At 35.8% G+C, this 20,207-nt stretch overlaps 3 protein-coding genes across 9 annotated transcripts in view; 2 read left to right on the forward strand and 1 right to left on the reverse strand.

Moving 5' to 3' along the window:
* CCPG1 (cell cycle progression 1) overlaps window positions 1-4,698 on the forward strand; it is a 42,004-nt gene extending 37,306 nt beyond the window's left edge. For 2 of the 4 annotated variants that reach the window (XM_081510243.1, XM_081510244.1), the window contains exons 8-10: window positions 1-1,409; window positions 3,921-4,018; window positions 4,578-4,698. In XM_081510243.1, the coding sequence (XP_081366369.1) occupies window positions 1-1,409; window positions 3,921-4,018; window positions 4,578-4,594 (1,524 nt within the window). In that variant the 3' untranslated portion in view covers window positions 4,595-4,698. Of the gene's footprint in view, window positions 1,410-3,920 lie in introns of all 4 variants that reach the window. The other 2 variants (XM_081510241.1, XM_081510242.1) reach the window with 1 other exon arrangement.
* LOC145513550 (histone H1.3-like) lies at window positions 1,237-19,070 on the forward strand. Its single transcript, XM_081510277.1, has 3 exons — window positions 1,237-1,409; window positions 3,921-4,018; window positions 17,823-19,070. Exon 3 carries the CDS (start codon window positions 17,827-17,829, stop codon window positions 18,475-18,477), a length of 651 nt encoding a protein of 216 aa, XP_081366403.1. The 5' UTR covers window positions 1,237-1,409; window positions 3,921-4,018; window positions 17,823-17,826; the 3' UTR covers window positions 18,478-19,070.
* Window positions 4,690-20,207, reverse strand: part of PIGB (phosphatidylinositol glycan anchor biosynthesis class B) — a 26,734-nt gene continuing 11,216 nt past the window's right edge. For all 4 annotated transcript variants that reach the window (XM_081510248.1, XM_081510247.1, XM_081510246.1 and 1 more), the window contains 7 exons: window positions 19,620-19,760; window positions 16,822-16,873; window positions 11,968-12,179; window positions 10,983-11,047; window positions 7,452-7,665; window positions 5,404-5,584; window positions 4,690-5,069 (listed from right to left, as the gene is read on the reverse strand). In XM_081510248.1, the coding sequence (XP_081366374.1) occupies window positions 4,932-5,069; window positions 5,404-5,584; window positions 7,452-7,665; window positions 10,983-11,047; window positions 11,968-12,179; window positions 16,822-16,873; window positions 19,620-19,760 (1,003 nt within the window). In that variant the 3' untranslated portion in view covers window positions 4,690-4,931. The remainder of the gene's footprint in view (window positions 5,070-5,403; window positions 5,585-7,451; window positions 7,666-10,982; window positions 11,048-11,967; window positions 12,180-16,821; window positions 16,874-19,619; window positions 19,761-20,207) is intronic.

Consider the following 20,207-nt stretch of genomic DNA (forward strand, 5'->3'; position numbering starts at 1 on the left):
TCATTGAAGGAAAACCTTGCAAGGTGTTGGACCCATACTGAAGCAGAGAAGATGTCCTTTGAAACTCAGAAAAAGAACCTTGATACAGAAAATCAGTATCTAAGAACATCTCTGGAGAAGGAAGAAAAAGCTTTGTCTTCATTACAGGAAGAGTTAAGGAAATTAAGAGAACAGATTAGGATATTAGAAGATAAAGGAACAAGCGCTGAATTAGTTACAGAAAATCAGAAACTTAAGCAACATTTGGAAGAAGAAAAGCTGAAAACACACAGTTTCCTTAATCAAAGGGAGACTCTGTTGGCAGAAGCAAAGATGCTCAGGAAGGAACTGGAAAGAGAACGACTAATAACCATGGCTTTAAGGGTGGAGCTCCAACAGCTAAGCTCCAGTCACTCATATGGCAACCCAGACTCACCCAGTGTAGTGCATGAGAAAAAGGAGATAGAAATGTTACGGGAAAGACTCACTGAGCTGGAGCGCAAGCTTACCTTTGAGCAGCAGCGTTCTGATTTGTGGGAAAGACTGTATGTTGAAGCAAAAGATCAAAATGAGAAACAGGAAACTGATGGAAAAAAGAAAGGGAACAGAGGAAACTACAGAGCTAAAAATAAATCAAAGGAAACATTTTTGGGTTCTGTTAAGGAAACATTTGATGCGATGAAGAATTCTACTAAGGAGTTTGTGAGGCATCATAAAGAAAAAATTAAACAGGCTAAAGAAGCTGTAAAAGAAAATCTGAAAAAATTCTCAGATTCAGTTAAATCCACTTTCAGGCATTTCAAAGATACCACCAAGAATATCTTTGATGAAAAAGGCAATAAAAGATTTGGTGCTACAAAAGAAGCCACAGCTAAAAAACCAACAACAGTTTTTAGTGAATATTTACATCCACAGTATAAAGCACGTACACAAAACCAGAATAGTAGAGGCCCTACTATGCAAAGAGAGGGAAAGAGAGAAAAGCCTCATTTTGAAGAATTTGGAAAAAATACAAATTCACAGAAATGCAGTGCTGAGCGTGAGTGTGGTGGAAATTACAATTCTTTCAGAAAGGCTTGTGCTGGTGTATTTGAATGTGCTCAACAGGAATCTATTAACCTTTTTAATGTTAAAATGTTGAATCCTGTAGGGATAGATGAATTTAGACAGTTAATTGAAGGGTATTTATTAGAAAAACTGGATAGTTTTCATCATTGGAAAGAACTTGATCACTTCATCAATAAGTTTTTCCTAAATGGTGTCTTTATACATGATCAGAAGCTCTTCACTGACTTTGTTAATGATGTTAAAGATTATCTTAAAGACATGAAGGAATATCAAGTAGATAATGATGGCGTATTTGAGAAGTTGGATGGATATATATATAGACACTTCTTTGGTCACACCTTTTCCCCTCCATATGGACCCAGGTCGGTTTACATAGCACCATGTTATTATAATAGTTTTTAACATTTGTAGATTGAATAGCATTTTTATAATTTGATAAGTTTCTTAGAATGCTACTACAGTTGACCCTTAAACAACCTGGGGGTTAGTCTGCATATGACCAATGCTCAGGCCCTCTGTATCAGCATTTCTGCATCTGAGGATTCAACCAGCCACAGACCATGTAGTACTGAAGTATTTACTATTGAAAGATATCCAGGTATAAATAGATCCAAGCAGTGCAAACCCACATTGTTCAAGGGTCAGCTGTATTTGTTGTAAAAGTACTTTTTGTAAACAAAAGTACTATTTGTAAAAGTACTTTATTGCCTTGGAATTTAGGATTAAATAAATTGAAAGATTAAATTTTAAGTTAAAATCTATTACAAGCTGAAAATTCCATAAAATCAGTTTGACTTGAGCAAATGGTTTAATTTCTACCTTAAAAAAATCTATTTAGACTATTTCATTTTTTTCATTATACTTTATATGAAAAGATAATCACCTTAAGTTATTTCCTTAATCTTTTATTTACTCACTCACTTTGGGAAGCTAAGAGTGAAAAATACAAATTTTACTTTGAAATCAGTAACAATTCAAGTGTCCCACTTGCTTTTTCTATTCTACTTACCAACTGAATTATGATATTTAATACATTTATTATAGAATTATTATTGGTAAAGGTAGAGACGTGATCAAAGGGGTAAACTTAGCAAGCCACAAGTTCTAATGCTGTGCTTTATATATAACCTCTAAAAATAACATTGTATTATCCATTGCTTACCAGCTTTCTATTCTGTAACACGAAACTCTCCTAATCTTTGAATGTTAGCTTTATTTTTTAACCTTTGAGATAGTTTTATATATATATAGCTTTTTGAATAAATGTAATGTGTCAGTAAAATAATGAGACTGATTTTGGTGTCTTTAGTCATTAAATACATGTCAAGTGCAACGTACTGTGAGGCTGTCCTGAGGAAAGAAATAAAAAATTCTTGCTGTCAAGGAGCTCACAAGCTTTTGGAGAATTAGGTCAGTACAAGAAATGCAGCAGAGATATGGAGGCATATGTATATGGTGGCCTCAGTCAGCAGATGTTTGGAAAGCCTTCATAATGAGATGGCCTTTGAGCTGAACTTCTTTTTAACCGGTTTTTGAAGAAGTAGTGAGAACTTGCCAAGCAGATGGAGTACATTTCACTCAAAGGGAACTTCATTTGCAGTGATTTGGAGATTTGAAGACATGCTATGTTAAGGAGACAAGGTAGAGCTGGGGTGTGAACAGAAGATTCAGATCATGAAGAACCTTTATGCTGAAGGACTTGTTTTATTGCATTTTGGGTCACTGGTAGCAGCCTGAAGGGTTTGTTGGAAAGAGTGAAGCTAGATGCTGAAAAGTCTTTGAAACGATACAGACATGAGCTGATGAGTATCTGAACTAGGGCAGTAGCAGGAATAGAAAGGAGGGGACAGATTTGAACAGTATATAGTAAGTAAAATCGGTGCTATTTCTTGTGAAATAGAAGTAGAAAGGAACAATGCCTTTCGAGATTTCTGGGTTGGGTCACTAGTTATATATATATGTATATATTATATATAACTATGTCTATAGTTATATATAGACATCAACTATGCTAAGGAATACCAGAAGGTTTTGGGTAAGGGGAATTGAAAATGAGGATTGTGTTTGGTATCTATTCACATATAAGTAGAGAGAATTAGTTGGCTATTGGTTATGTGACTCTGTCTCTAGCCTAGACTCTGTATATGTACAGTCTAGGCTGGAGGTGTTTATCAGACTCCCGAGGAACACCAACATCTAAGGGGTTGTAGAGATAGAAGGCTGAGAATGATGGGCAGAGAGTGGCATTGTGAAAATCGAAAATCATCTCAAGTAAAAGGAATAATGTTAAATGCCCCCCCCCCAAAAAAAAGAATGGATGCCTTGGTTGGGAATTGGATGGCCATGGGGTGTTTTGTTGAAGTAGTGACAAAGGTGTAATTATAGAGATCAAGAACTACATGAAGATATTGTTTATAAGCCTTAAAGCTGTTAGAGCGAGCATGCGCATGCAGAAAAGAGAGAGGGAGAGAGAGAGGGAGGGAGGAACTCTGTAGATGTGTATGTATTCCTGCAGAGGGAGGAAGCCACTTGGGGAGGGGAAATTAATTTTAATAGGAAAGGAGAAAAAATAATGGAAACATATCTCATTATTTTATTGTCACATTTCTATTTATCTCTTGAGTGTTTCCCCTCTTTGCCAGCACGGTTATGTTTGTCCAGTTTTTCTTTCTGTAGGATAAAAGTATAAACTCACTGAAATCTTTTTCTTTTTTTTTTTTTTATGGTTATACTAGTATTATATACTTCAGATTCATTTACTATCCTTTTTCAGTGTTCAGATAATAGATTAATGGAGAAAAAACATTAAAATTGTTTTCTGTTTAAATAAATTTAACTCTAACCTGGATGAAAAATGTGTTTACTGCTTTCAGTCGACCAGATAAAAAGCAACGTATGGTAAATATTGAAAGCTCCAGGCATCGAAAACAAGAGCAGAAGCACCCTCAGCCACAACCTTATAAAAGGGAAGGTAAATGGCATAAATATGGTCGCACTAATGGAAGACACATGGCAAATCTTGAAATAGAATTGGGGCAGTTACCTTTTGATCCTAAATATTGACCATCACAACTAAGTTAAATTGAAAACTGTAATAGAAACTTGGATGCTTTCTTTACTGTGTGGTGTTGAAACTAAGATGAAATTATCAAGATAACAATGTCTTTCTATCATTTCTAAGTATAGTTTGATGATTTTATATTATTACTCAGCAGTATCAAGCAAAAGCTTACTAACTTGGATTTTCCTGTAGTTTAGCTTTGCTGAATTTTTTTTTTTGGGCACTGGAAATGTTCAACTGTAGTTTTATTAAGGAAGCCAAGCATGCAACACATTTTGTGCATGAAATGAGACTTCCTTTCAGTGTATGAGCTTAAAGCAAGCTCAAATCATACATGACAAAGTGTAATTAACACTGATATTTGTGTTCAATTTCCAGTAGAGCTTGAAAAAAAAGTACATTGTGATGGAATTTCATCTTTAACATTTTATAACCTTACACTTGCTTCTTGTCTTTTTGTGGGTTCAAGAGCCCGTTGATTTGTGAAGAATTTGCTGCCTTCTTATGAACTTGCTGACTTGTTCTCTTGTGAAATTTCTTGCACATCTGAATATTGTGGAAGAAACAATAAAACTACACCATGAGGAAAACTAAAGGTCTTTATTTAAAATCTGGCATTGCATTAATATATGATTTTATATTGTGATTTTTTTTTTCCATACATTTCCTCAGTAGTGCTATTTGGTAAAGCAGTTCATAGTGGTGTTCTTTGCTAGTTCCATGAGTTTTACCCAGTATTTAGTAGCATCTTTCAGCAACATCTGAATATTCCTGCTCAGCAGTCTCTCTTTCTCTGAGAAAGGTCTAAACATAGTTCAGAATTTCATCTTTGGTTGAGTTTCCCTTTCAACTTCCGTTCATAGACATATATGTGACTTCCAGTTCGACTCTCCGGAAAATGAGTGTGGAAGAAAACAGCAGTTCTCTCATAGTTGTTTGAAATTAGGAAAGGACTTATTTCCTAGAAGTAAATAAATGTTTTTAAGCAAATAAAAGCCACCTTTTGTTGAGTACTGTTTCCTGAATTTAAGAATGACCTATTTGTTCTTCTGCAACTTTTTTTCTTAATAAAACAATGCAATTTCGTAATAAAATAACTCATGGTAAGTAACATATATTCCTTGGTAGTTCTATAGAACTAGGGCTGATTTTGACTAGGGAAAAGACCAGTTAATAAAATATGTGTTGAAAGGGACCATTAAAAAAAGTGATATTGTCTATTTATCTGAGTGTTTTTTGCTAAACCTGAGGTAAAATAAAAATACCAAGTTATACCTTTTTTCATATTCCCTTACCTCCTCCAAGATGCTGAAGATGATCAAGTGAGTAGGCAGTGTTGAATCATTTTGAAACTCCATATACAACCACTTTAAGGGATTTAGATAAAACATATCTGCTTCAACAAGATAATCACTTTTTCCAGTCAGGTCTGGGGGACACTGGAGAAATCTCATTGGAAGCGGGTAGTGGACATGGCTATAAAAAGAAAGTTACCATTATAGTTACAAGAAGTTAAAAAAAATTGTGACAGTTTTCAAATTTCTCTTAAGATACATCATGTTCACATAACAAAATGTGAAATCTGAATCTAAACTGGGGTTTCACTTAAGGTGAAGAGGCACATCTTTAATGCAGTTTTCTCAAAAAATGGAGACTAAGATTCTTATACAGTGTAGGTAGCATAACCTCAAGTCCAAACTAGAGTGAAACTCCTTGTGAAGGTGGGAAGTCGGTCTGCAGCTTGTGCGACTCTAACATTAGTATGTGTTCCAGGGATGCATAGGGGCTTTGGGACCAGGTGTGCTACCTGTTATAAGAGAGTAATATCTGGCAAGGTAGAAAACTGGTCATGAACCTGAAAGGATAAAGGATTCTTTGTTCTTTTCCTCTTTCTGCTCTGAATTCTTAAGTGACAAGTTTTTCCTGTTTCTTTTGTTGTTCTTAAATATTTGTATATAAGTATGATTTAGTAACAGAACAACATGGGTTCACAGATCAAAATCCAAATAAGTAATGGTTTTACTGTGGCATTGGAAGATAAGAGTGTATGTAGAAAAGGTGGATTAAGCAGTTACTTGGGATATGCAAAAAGCCATGTTTACAACTTTGCCTCAGAAAAATATATTTATTTTTATCTATGAAATGCATACAAAGTAAATTTACACAGGATCTTAATACTTCACGACTTTTACAATTTTGAAGATGAAGGTCTTGCTTCAAGGGGAAAGCAGAAACAATTGAGAAAAGGCTGCCAGCCTTATATTTCAGAGGTAGGTATCAGACTTGTGTGTGTGTGTGTGCGCACTCCATTGTGCATTGTTGGAAAACCCTAAGATGAGAACTAGGTGAACTATGAAAAGCCTAAGATATCAGTCATTACAACCACGTATGAGAGAGCATTACGGTACCTCTAGGATTCCTGTTCTCTGAAGTTACCACTACTAAGAATATAGGGAAAGTGAACATCCCCCTCTCAGCTCTAGTCTTTTTTATATAGAATGGGATCTTCAAGTTAAAGGGCTGTTTGGGGTCTTGCATCCATCTAACTGTGGCTTTTGCTGGACAATCCCAATTTTCCAAATAGCCTATTAATGATTGGCATTAATGACTCAGTTAAGCAGAGTATTCCAAAAGTGTTAAATTACTGTAAAATGATACCAGCTTTGATACTGACTGAATGTGCACCTGGAAAATTAACTTCAGATTAACTCTAGCTAGGTAAAGAATTTTCTAAAGGAAAGCTGTTTTCTTTGTCCTTTTATCCTTATTAGGCAATTGGTGAAGTAATATAGCTCCCTGAAATACAAGCTTAGTGTCCATGATGTATTTTTAAATGCCCCGCATAATTAAGGCACTTTCACTGTTATTTCCCAGATACACTTAGTCCAAGCATTAGAATATCATCTAATTGAGTTCCCTAACTTTTACAGGCAAGACAGCTGATACCTAAAGAAATTAAAAACACTGGTTTAAGACCAGGACACCAGTCCCCATCAGTAAATCTGGACTTGAATCCCGTGTTCTGAGATCATTTAAAAATTATGTAAATATAAGATGTATCACAAAGATTTGTATTAAGATCAATAATACCTGAATTTTTTTTTTTTTTTTACCAAGATTACCATTAAAGGTAGTATACTGTATAGGTTTATTTGATCAGAGTATACAAATGTAAGTTGTTTTGAATATTAAAGTCTATTTAAAAGTGGTATATGATTTTCATTGACATAAACAGGAGTTTCAATACCTTATAATCATTTGACCAATTAATTTAAATTCAGGAACCCGAAAGGAGTTTTAAAGTAGTTTTTATAGTCAGTGTTTAGTGAACAACTTTTATTACCTGTAATAAGGGGTAGAGTGACAAGGCATCATCATAAGTACTGAAGCTGAAGATACATTTGTATTGTTGTAAGAGAGTTCTTGAATATTAGTCATGACATCAAGAGTACCTCGTTGATGAACTAAACCAGTATAGAGGGCAAGGAGCATATTTGATAAAAACAGAAAACTTAGAGCTGGTTTCTTCCACGTTTTCAAGTTGTTTAGTGAGTATCCTGTATAAAGATAGACACATTGAATGGTAACAGTGGTAATTTTTTTTCTTATAGCTAAGTGAATATTAATTGCAAATATATTTATAATCTTTAATGGAAGTGTAGTACAGGCTGAAATGCCATCATGGAAAAACATGAAATAAGCATTGGGTCATGTTTGTAATTTCTCTGACTATTCACTGTCATTGTCCAGTATCATCCAGGTCTTGACCTTTTTCTAGAAAACGGAATTGACCTATAGCAGAAAGAGTATGGCTAGAGAGTCCAGATTTGAATTCTAGCTTTGGGATTAGTTTCCCCATCTGCAATAGTACCTTTTTCAAATATTAGGGAAAAATGTATGTACAGTGCCAGTCCTGGTACATAGTTGCTAAATATATAGAACTTGTCTTTATTCCATTTACCTATCTCTTTAATCTTCCAAGCACTAGTGATAGATTGTGTACATACAAGTCTCAGTTATTCTGGAGGAAATGTAACTTTGTATTATTCTTAGAAAAATATACCACTAGGCTCCTGGGAGATTTTCAGTGGTCAGTTTGTGAGTGGTGGCATGGATCTCTTTCTGGAAGTAGATTAATGTTTGTTTGTTTTCTTTCACTGTTGTGTTGGGCAATTCGGAGATGCTGAACAATTAAGAGGGTATAAGTGATGCCTCTGAGCATGGTAATGGGAGGGAGGGTAGAGGAACCAGTTCTGTAACACTGATTATCTGACTTTTGAAACAGCACAAGTGTGGTTTTGCTAAAAAGATTAGCATATGGAAAAACAAAGTGGCTTAATCAGAAACATGCAGGTCTGGAAGGGCCACTGTAGTAAAAACAGATTAAGCAGAAATCCAACCCAGAACTGGAAACAGCTCAAATGACAGAAGTTTAGTCTAAGAATTTCAGCATTATTAGACTAGTGACACCTTTCTTTTACAGGTAACGAAACTGAGGTACAAGGTTATACAGTTCACTAAGGATCAGAGCCAACATTCTGATCTAGAATTAAGGTGTTTTGAGTAGGATTGGGGGAAATTCAAATTAGGCAAGACAAGTTACTGTAGATGGAAGAAAACAGCTGTATTATTTCTCTTCCTGTGTCCTGTCCCCACACTAGCCTGAAGTTTGTCATCTCTTAATCTAGCCTGGCTTTGTGACTTGGTTGACTAAAAGAATGTGGTAGCAGTGGCAGTGTGCCGGTTCCATGCTTGGGCCTCCCTCTCTCAGATCCCTGCCTACACCCAGCTTATTCAGCACCAGATAGCCTGCTGGAGAATGAGAGCCCACAAAAGAGCTGAGGTACCCTGACCAATAGCCAGCTGAATCCCAAGTAGGTGACAGCCCAGGCTAGTTCAGCAGAGCTGCCTACCTCCTCCACAGCTGATCATATTTGCGTAAGTGAGCTCAGTGGAGAACTACCCACCTGAGCTGTTGATTTGTAAATAATAATAATAATTGTAAGCCACTAAGTGTTTAGGTAACTTGTTACACTGCAATTGCCAATAGAATTGTCATGTTTATATAAAATCAGGTTAAAATAGGTCACATAAGAATAGAGTAAAACAGATTTGAGGTACAATATAACTCAGGATTTCAAGTGGCTAAAAAAGAAAATTGGGCCAGAAAACTGTGCCCTTTAAAACATCTGGAATTCCAAAGAGACTGTTGTCTGAAATCATTCCTGAACACCAGACTTTGGTCTAGGTGAACTCACTACTTAGCTGGTCTTGTTGTTGGAACTCAGCATTACAGTTTTGATTCTTAGTGGAAGTACAAGTCTCCAAGGAATCAGAATTTTTGGCTCACTCAGGAACCTTAGGTACATGTGTCTGAGGGAAAAGTTCACATCCTATGAGAAGATCAGGGGTTTTTCTAGGTCTCTGTCCTTGAGGGATCTTTCTGAATGGACACAAGATGGAAGAAAGATTCTTTCCATTAGAAAGGTGTCTCTTCAACCCACACCAGCATTTTATCTCAGTGTTTGGGACTGGAAACAGGTTACCAAGACCCTCCCACTTAAAGATTCACTCTCAGAATGGGAATGAGGATTTAGACAACTCAGTCTTTAAAACACCATAAAGACACAGAGCAGAGAAATAGAAAGCTGGAAAAACCAGATTATAAAAATGGAATGTAACCAAGTTTCTAAAGTAACCAAACTAAACAAAATGCACAGAAATATTTGTCCTCCAGTAGTATCTGGCAGTGTTCACCTGGGTGAAAAGTAAACATAACTAACAAGTGGTTGTTGAAAAAAAACAAAAACCCCTAAATCTGAATAGTAATTTATGAACAGAATTGTTCTGTTAAATGGTCTCACTATTCTAAAGACTTGCCAAATAGCGCTTAGATGCTTATATTTTTCTGTCTGCATCTGTAGATGAAGTAAGACTAGATATAAAGACACTATATGACACTAACTTTGGTTTCAGTACTTTAGATATTTCAAATATATAGATATGTATGTTTGTGTCTAAAGAGAGTACATACATCTGAGATGTGAGAGACGATACTTATACTTGACCAAAGAAGGCTGCTTAACTCAATGAATTTGGAGGGTTTTTTGTTTGTTTTTTAAGTAAAAAGTTTGATACCATTAATGCCCTCATTTTTCTCAGCCTCCAGGTCCAGTTTGATTGTCATTTCTTCCTTCCTTAGTCCAGTGATTTTTCTTTTTTTAGTGATTAATATTTGAAGCAAGCCAACAAATCACTCTGAATTAAACTTTAAGTTAATAGTTTCATAAATTTTCCAAACCAACATAAAAATTCATATTTTACAGAGCTTAGTAATATAAGACTTTAGAAGTCACATGTAAAAAACTTACTGCAAAGACCTAGTGGAGATATGGAGAAAGGTGGAAAATGAAACCAGAGGTGTAAATCACGTTAAAAACTGCATATGCATTGGGACTGAGTCTTAAAGGGATAAATGTGTATAAAGCTTAAAAACTAGTTTAAACATTAATTTTCCATTTGTGGAATGCAGAACTTGTAGTTTAACCATAAATTAAAATTAGCTATTCTGAAATAGATGTATTACTTTTTAGTGAAAATTTCTAACAGCCAGAAACACCACCATCAAAAGGTGCTATGGATGCTGGATCCTTAAGTTTTTATCTTACTTTACAGGACACAGGAAAAAGGACATTCAGGGAGGAAACAGGATATTTTGGCTGCACAAAGGGAAAGCTGCAGTAATATAATCAATTTGTAATTAAGGAGCAATCCTTACCTAGCCTAGTAGAAAATAATATTTTAGAGTTTACTAAGCATTGATTGTCCTTGTTTTATTATTAGTTTTTTTTCTCTATTTTACAAAAATACTTACCACAGAACACCATACAAAATGGTAAAACTGGATAGATAAACCTGAATTCTTTGTGGCTCAACATGCTATAATAAAAAGAAGATATTCAAAGAAAATATTATTTTCTCATATTAAATGATGGTTTAAGAAATTAATGTATTTAAAATGAATATAATTAACATCTGTTTTTGTAATTATGAGACTGAATTTCATGCTTCAGGAATCACTCTCATTATTTTTTAGTTATCTGGTGATGTTATGTTAGAAGTAATGCCAACAGTTGGTGTCAATGTGAAATTCCAAAGTACAATTGCATTCTAAAAAGGATTTCTGTTACCAACCCAAAAAGTTATACTACTCAGATTTCAAATAGAAATGTATACATTTTCATTTAGAAATACAGTACTTAAAATTTTGGCAGTTTCTGTTTTTTAAAAGCAAATACAATTTTCAACCTCTTAAAATTGAATATAATCTTATTAAGCAAACTGTGTGTATCAGAAGGGCTTCCCTGGTGGCTCAGACTGGAAAGAATCTGCCTGCAATGTAGGAGACTCGAGTTTGATCCCTGGGTTGGGAAGATCTGGAGAATATATTAAAAGTATTCAGTTGTTGTGAGCATCAGCATTTGTTTGTTGTTTAAACGCTAAGTCATGTCCGACTCTTTCCGACCCTATGTATTGTAGCCCGCCAGGCTCCTCTGTCCATGGGATTTCCCAGGCAAGAATACTGGATTGTGTTGCCATTTCTTTCTCCAAGAGATCTTCCCGACCCAGGGATTGAACCCATGTCTCTTGCGTTACAGGTGGATTCTTGACCACTAAGCCACCAGGGAAGCCCTGAGTACCAGCATTATCACTGCATTTTCAATCTGCTAAATAATCCCCACTAACAAATCATACGAATTAATGAACCCGCAAAAGATAAATAGTTTACCTTTCAAAGAATTTATTTAATTTCTTGGTAACATTTAAAAAATGAACTATTTGAACAAATAAAATCTTACCTATAAACGAGCAGTGTCCATAGTACAGTCACCACAAATATCCTGTACCTTTTTGGGGCTAGAAAGCAGCCATGAATAAAGAAGGGTAAGTGAGTACCCAGGACAGCTGGAAATCCTTGACTGAAGTACCAGTGCCATGGATGAGAACCATAAAATGATCCCAAATCCTGCAGCACGTTGAATTTCAAAAAATTGTATTGAACTAGAGTCCACTGGGAGAGTTGAAGGAAAAAGAAATAGAAATGTGTTAATGCCAAGTATGAATTTTTGGTATTGGGGAATTTGGCATAATCATGAAATTAAATCAGAATTAAGTCTGAACACTGGTAGTTTACATTGATAATTTTGAATATGCAATAATTCTTTTTTATACTGTTACGGTTTATAATAGTATACTGAATACAGTTCCCTGTGCTATATAATAGAATCTTGTTTATCCATTATCCGTATAATAATTTGCATCTACTAATCGTAAACCCCCAATCCATCCCTCCCCCCACCCCCTTCCCCTTGGCAACCACAAAGCTGTTCTCTTAAGTCCCTGAGTCTGTTTCTGTTTCACAGATAGGTTCATCTGTGTCCTATTTTATAGATTCCACATATAAATGATATCATATAGTATTTGTCTTTAACTGACTGACTGCATTTAGTATGATCATCTCTGGTTGCATCCATGTTGCCACACATGGCATTATTTCAGTCTTTTTTATGGCTGAGTAGTATTGCATTGTATGTTTATCCATTTATCTGTCAATGGATATTTACGTTGTTTCCACGTTTTGGCTATTGTGAATAATGCTGCTATGAACATAATGGTGCCAGTATCTTTTTAGATTTAAGTTTTGTCTAGATATGTGGAAAAAATCCCAGGAGTGGGATTGCTGGATCATGTGGTAATTCTGTTTTTTGTTTTCTGAGGAACCTTCATACTGTTTCCCATAGTGGCTGTAAGGTAAGCTTACCTTCCCACCAGAGGTGTAAGAGGGTTCCCTTTTCTCCACATTCTCTCAAGCATTTGTTAATTGTAGTTTTTAATGATGGCCATTCTGACCAGTGTGAGCTGGTACCTCATTGTAGTTTTGATTTGCATTTTTCTAATAGTGACGATGAACATCTTTTCATGTACCTATTGGCCACTGTATTTCTTTGGAGAAATGTCTGTTAGGTTTTCTGCCCATTTTTCGATTGGGTTGTTTTGTTTTTCTGTTGTTGAGTTATATGAGCTGTTGGCATATTCTGGAAATTAAGCCCTTGTTGGTTGTATCATGTGCACATATTTTCTCCTGTTCTTTGTCTTTTTGTTTCTTTTTTATGGTTTCTTTTGCTGTGCAAAATCTATAAGTTTGATTAGGTTCCATTTGTTTATATATATTTTTTTATATTTTTCTTTTTTTAATTTAAATAATTTATTTTAATTGGAGGCTAATTACAGGATTGTAGTGGTTTTTGTCATACATTGACATGAATCAGCCATGGGTGTACATGTGTTCCCTATCCCCATTTGTTTATATTTGTTTTTATTTCTATTGCCTTGGGAGACTGACCTAAGAAAACATTGGCATGATTTATATCAGAGAATATTTTGCTTATGATCTCTTCTAGGAGTTTTATGGTGTCATGTCTTATGTTTAAGTCTTTAAGCAGCCATTTTATTTTTGTGTATGGTGAGACAGTGTATTCTAACTTTATTGATTTACAGGTAACTGTCCAACTTTCCTATTACCAATTGCTGAAGAGACTGTCTTTTTTCCATTGTATATTATTACTTCCTTTTTCAAAGATTAATTGATTGTAGGTGTGTGGGTTTATTTCTGGGCTCTCTATTCCGTTCCATTGATCCATATATCCATTTTTATGCCAGTACCATGCTGATTTGATTACTGTAACTTTATAGTATTGTCTGAAGTCTGGGAGGGTTATACCTCCTACTTTGTTCTTTTTCTGAAGGATTGCTTTAGCAATTCAAGGTCTCATAGTTCCATATAAATTTTAGGATTGTTCTAGTTCTGTGAAAAATGTCATGAGTGATTTGATAGGAGCAATCACATTAAATCTGTAGATTTCTCTGGGTAGTACAGCCATTTTAACAATATAAATTCTTCCAATGCAAGTGCATGGGATATCTTTCTATTTCTTTGAATCATCTTAAGTTTCCTTTATTAATGTTTTATAGTTCTCAGTATATAAGCCTTTCACCTCCTTGGTCAGGTTTATTCCTAAGTATTTTATTTTGAGTGGTGTGATTTTGAAAGGTATTTTTTTTTTTTTACATTCCCTTTCTGATATTTCATTGTTAGTGTAAAGAAATTCGAAGGATTTATGTATGTTAATTTTGTATCGTGCTACCTTGCTGAGTTAGTTCATTTCTCAGTTCTAGTAGTTTATGTGTGGAGTCTTCAGGGTTTTCTACAGATGGTATCATGTTGTCTGCTATAATGACAATTTTGCCTCTTCCTCACTGAACTGAACTGAACTTCCAATTTGGATACCTTTTATTTCTTTTCTTATCTGACTGCTGTGGCTAGGACTTCCAGTACTATTTTGAATAGAAGAGGTGAGAGTAGGCATCCTTATCTTCTTCCAGGTTTTAGTGGGAAGGCTTTCAGCTTTCACCATTGAGTATTATATTGGCTATGAGTTTGTCATGCGTGTGTGCTCAGTCGCTCAAGTCATGTCTGACTCTGCAACACCATGGACTGTAGCCCGTCACGCTCCTTGGCCATGGGATTTTCCCCAGGCAGGAATACTGGAGTGAGTTGCCATTTCTTCCTCCAAGGGGATCTTCCCGACCCAGGTATTGAACCCACGTCTCTTGTGTCTCCTGCATTGGCAGTCATATTCTTTACCATTGAGCCACTTGGAAGCCCAAGGGTTTGTCTTAAATAGCTTTTACTATGTTGAGATATGTTCCTTCTATACCCACTTTGGCAAGAGTTTTTCTTTTTTTTTATCGTGAATGTTGAGTTATAGCAAATGCTTTTTCTGCATCTAATGAGATGATCATGTGGCTTGTCTTCTGCTTATGTGTTGCATCACATTGATTTGCCTGTGTTGAACCATCCTTGTGAACCTGGGATGAATCCCACTTGGTCGTGGTATACAATCTTTTCTATGTGTTTTTGGATTTGGTTTGCTAATATTTTGCTGAGAATTTTTGCATCAATATTCATCAAAAGTATTGGCCTGTAATTTTCTTTTTTGGTGATCTCTTTGTCTAGTTTTGGTATCAGGGTGATGACGGCTTCATAGAATGTCTTTGGGAGTGATCTTGATTAGTATAAGCTCTTCTTTGCATGTATGGTAGAATTTGCCTGTGAAGCCATCTGGTCCTGGACGTTTGTTTGTAGTGAGTTTTTTAAATTACAGATTCTATTTCTCCTCTAGTGATTGAAAGAGCACAATTCAAGAAGAAGTGAATCAATTTCTTCTTGATTTAGTTTTGGTGGACTGAATGTTTCTAAAAACTTGTCCATTTCTTCTAGGTTGTCAGATTTGTTGGCATATAACTGTTCATAGTATTATGTTGCTTTGTATTTATGCAGTATCAGTTGTTAACGTTTCCTTTTTCATTTCTTAATTTATTTGGGTCCTCTCTCTCTCTTCTTCTTGGTGAGCCTAGCCAGAGGTTTGTCAATCTTGTCTATTACCCTTTCAGAGAACCAGCTCTTGGTTTTACTGATTTTTTTAATCTCTTAATTTTCTCTCTAATCTTTATTATTTCCTTCCTTCTGCTGACTTCTGGTTTTGTTTTTCTTTTTCTCTTTTAAGTGGTAAGGTTAGGTTGTTCATTTTAGATTTTTCTTGTTTTTTGAGGAAAGCCTGTATCACTATGAACTTCTGTCTAAGAACTGCTTCTGCTGCATCCCATCAATTTTGTATGGTTCTCTTTTCATTGTCATTTATAATAGTGAAATCATTTATTAACTTTTTATAAGTATTAATGTGTTCTTTGTAAATCACTAGATTTTTGAGATTCAAGAGAGTATAAATAATTATGCCCATTTTGACAGTGTAGCATGCAGACATAAAGAATCAATGAAAATAATTTTTATATGTGTTTGGTAGCCATATTAAAAATTTTACTGTAGTACCACCTTATGGCATCACACATTACCTATTAAGATAAAGCTCTGAAAACACTGCACTTTGAATTACAGCATAAAGTAGATAATAACAACAATAGCAGCTAACATTAAGTGCTCACTTTTGCCACGCAATGTTGTAAGCATTTTACATTTATTATCTCATTTAATCCTCCAACCTTAAGAGACAAGTACCACAATTATTTCCAGATAAGGAAACAGGCAAGAATAACTGGTCCAAGGTCTTACATCTTAATACACTAGGCTTCAGACAGTGGCATCTGATTCCAGAACCTATAAGTGACTTAAAAGCAGGGAACTAAAAAACAACCGGAGGCTATTACCAATTAGATTAAACTTATTACCATTATTATTAGATTAAACCTATATTACCAATACTAAATGTATTATCAATAAGATTAAACCAGATGCTTAAAGAATATTCTGGTTAATATGAATTCTGAATAATTGAGGTTAACTAAAATCCTTTAAAAGTTAACCTTTATTGTTACAAACCTGACAACAGTGCTTTAAATGGACTCTTAGAACTTCAATTAAGAATACACAATTCTGTTATATGGAAAGTATAGCAAAGTGAACCAAAGGCATATGCTGCTAGCTTTTTCCTAATATATCCCATATCATTAAAAAAATGTTTTCTTTTATTTTTCCTATTTTTCCAGATACTCATGGATTAAAAAGTAAGGCTGAGTTTTTAGTGTAATAAATGACTATATTAAAGTAACTTTAAAAAAAGGTTATTTTTACTTACTTGACCAAAAAAAATACGATCAATTATCAGAGACAAACTCAAAGTGACAAATCTGAAAAACAAAATAGAATGGTGACTAACATTTTGAACCTACTAAAAATCCAGCAATGGCATATGACTTAGTGGCATATAGCATCAAAAGCCACTTTAAAAATGCTTCAAAAGTTTCTCCAGCTGAATATGGATTCACACGTTTTGAAAGATCCTTCACTGAGAAAAGCTGTATTTAAACAAAAACTTTTAAAGAGTAATAAATTCTGTATTACCTATTGCTGCATAATGAATTACCCTCAAATATTTTGGCAACCTAAAACTATGAACATTTATTTATTTATTTTGCAATCAAACCCAGTTTATAGTCTCGTCACTCATAAACTTTTTTTAAAAGTCTATTTTTGCTAAAATAGTTATCCATCTTGTACGTAGAATTTTCTACCCCAGTGCCAATTCCCAGTGCTTAGTGCAAACAAGTTGCAGGAGAGCTGTGCTATTGCTCCCGCAAAAAAACTGATTTTCCTTGTTTATTTCAGTAAAAATGAGGTTATTTACATAGAGTTGAAAAGAAAACAATGTGTATGACGATGCTCTGGAAGAAAGATTTGCAAAAGAAACAGAACTAGTAATTTTAAGGAAAATCTGAAAGTTGTCTCAATTTGACCGAAGTTTCCAAGAGAGTTGGGGGAATCAGCAAAGTTTCAGGGAGCCAGATTTGAAACTAGGTATAGCAAATAAGGCAGGAATGAAGCCTGAAGAGTCTTGGATTAGTTTCCCCCACATGCCTAATAATTTCGTGCCCAGATTTCTTATATTTTTCTTCTTTTTTAAGGGGCAAAAAACACAGCCACTCGGCAGAGCCGAGGAGTCCTCCCTAGCCGCACGGCGCACAGAGCAGGCAACCAGTCATCACTCAGCGACTCTCTATGTAAACCCCCAGCCGGCGGCGCCCGGACACGCCGTTCTGACAGTTTACCCTTACTTTTTTGTCTTTCCTGGCTAAACAGGAGCATGTCGCAGACGGCTCCGGTTGCTCCTGCTGCTCCCGCACCAGCAGAGAAAACACCTGTCAAGAAGAAGGCGAAGAAATTGGGCGCGGCCGCTGGAAAACGCAAGGCGTCCGGGCCCCCGGTGTCCGAGCTCATCACCAAGGCTGTCGCCGCCTCCAAGGAGCGCAGCGGCGTGTCTCTGGCTGCGCTCAAGAAGGCGCTGGCGGCCGCCGGCTACGATGTGGAGAACAACAACAGCCGCATCAAGCTGGGTCTCAAGAGCCTGGTGAGCAAGGGCACCCTGGTGCAGACCAAGGGCACAGGGGCTTCCGGCTCTTTCAAGCTCAACAAGAAAGAGCCCACTGGGGAGGCCAAGCCCAAGGCGAAGAAGGCGGGCGCGGCCAAGCCCAAGAAGGCTGCCGGGGCGGCTAAGAAACCCAAGAAAGCCACGGGTGCGGCCACCCCGAAGAAGGCTGCCAAGAAGACTCCTAAGAAAGCCAAGAAACCGGCAGTGGCTGCTGGGACCAAGAAAATAGCCAATAGCCCGAAGAAGGCGAAGGCAGCCAAACCGAAGAAGCTGACTAAGAGTCCGGCCAAGGCCAAAGCCCCCAAGCCCAAGGCAGCCAAACCTAAAGCTGCCAAACCCAAGGCTACAAAGGCCAAGAAGAAGTAAATCTTGAGCGGCACCTCCTGCTTTGAAAATCTCAAAGGTTCTTTTCAGAGCCACCCACTAATTTCAGGTGAAAGAGCTTAACCGGACATATATCCCTAGGTTTACCAACGAGTTTTGTAATACAGGTACTATGAACATTTTTTATCTCACAGCTTCTGTGGGTCAAGAATCCAGGCACAGCTTAGCTGGGTATCTCTGACTCATGGTCTCATAATTTGTTAGGATATTGACTGGGTCTGTAGTTTCAGCTGAAGGCTCTCATGATTTTTCCCTACAGCATGCATTGTCACTTGAGAAACATAAATTAATCAGTTTTTAGCTGTCTCCCCCAACTGGAATGTATAATTCATGAAGGAATGGACTTTGTTTTGTTAAATTGCTGTATCTCTAGCATGTGGAACAGCACCTAGCACATATTAGGATTAAATATTTGCTGAATGAATGCTTTACAATCAAAACAGTGTTAATCTGAGAAATGACAATAGTGGCAACTTAGCCACCACGTGATTTTGTCCTTTTTTAATAGCTACAAAAAATAGCCTGTACAGAGTGAATAATCATATATTAAAAAGATCACTGTTTTAAGAGTCAAAGTGCATTCATTCCTTCAATGAATAATTATTTTGTATATTCCACTAGGTACCTGGTATAATTCTGATCCTAGGAGCTCAAAATGTAGTTAGAGGACCTGGGTTTCAATCCCATTTTCATCACAGCAACCCAGTGACAGTGGCTAATTTAATTTCACCAAGCCCTCCATTTTCTGTATCATAAAGTAAAAACACACCTACATTGCCTAGATCTAAGAATTGTGAAAATCAGGTAATATGTGAATATGTATTGTATGTTTATTATAAAAACCACATACAAATGTGAAGGAATCAAGTATCCTTAAAATATATTTGAAAAATATTTAAGAAATAAAGCATAGGAAAGTTCTAATTTAGAAAAACTCCCAAGATCCTCATTTAAGCAAAATATTTAGAATCACAACTAAAAATATAAAATTGGAAACGCTATGTTTCCTTGGTCTGATAATTCTCAGTGATATTAGAAGATAACACATGACTAAAAAGATGTAAGATTTTGTTCATAATCTTTAATTTATTAAAATTAATATGATGGATTGTAGCCATACTTACCCTACAGGTAAAAATTGATGTAGAATAAGATCAAGCTTTCTCTGTTCTTGCCAGAAATGTCTGAACAGCAAAGGTATCCATGGAATAACAGCTGTGGGACGGATTATGAAGGCAAATGCCACCAGGGATGAGTACTTCACACTATACGCAAGGAAAAGAAAGGTATTGTTAAGACAACTTGGAAATTAGTTCAGAGGTTATCTCTTTATTCTGTGGTATTACATTTTTTTTTTTTAATTAGAGCATTTTCTTTTTGGTATAAATAGCTATGTGAACATGGGGAAATTACCTGAACTTTCTGGTTCTTAATTTCTCTCATCCATTAAAAAGAGGAATATGTAAGGTCTTTTCCAGCTTTATTTAATATTCTAGTATTTCCAAGTAAGAAGTTATCCTAATCTTAATGTTAGTTTTATTTACTGAGAGGTATATCAACTTTTAACCATAAAACTCTGTCAAATCCTTTTCTGGTGGAAGTGTCTCCTACCGAGATAAAAGACAGTCACACATTTTCTAAGAGGGGAAAAAAAGCTCTTTTAAAGAAACATTGGGATTATTTAGGCAATGATAGGCTTCTGTTTTTTTGGT

Source organism: Giraffa tippelskirchi, chromosome 7, assembly GCF_054371585.1.
Source record: "Giraffa tippelskirchi isolate mGirTip1 chromosome 7, T2T-mGirTip1v1.2.pri, whole genome shotgun sequence".
Classification (NCBI taxonomy): Eukaryota; Metazoa; Chordata; class Mammalia; order Artiodactyla; family Giraffidae; genus Giraffa; species Giraffa tippelskirchi.

Coding starts and splice junctions, on each gene's coding strand:
- LOC145513550 (XM_081510277.1), top strand. CDS start 17,827: ATGTCGCAGACGGCTCCGGTTGCTCCTGCTGCTCCCGCACCAGCAGAG.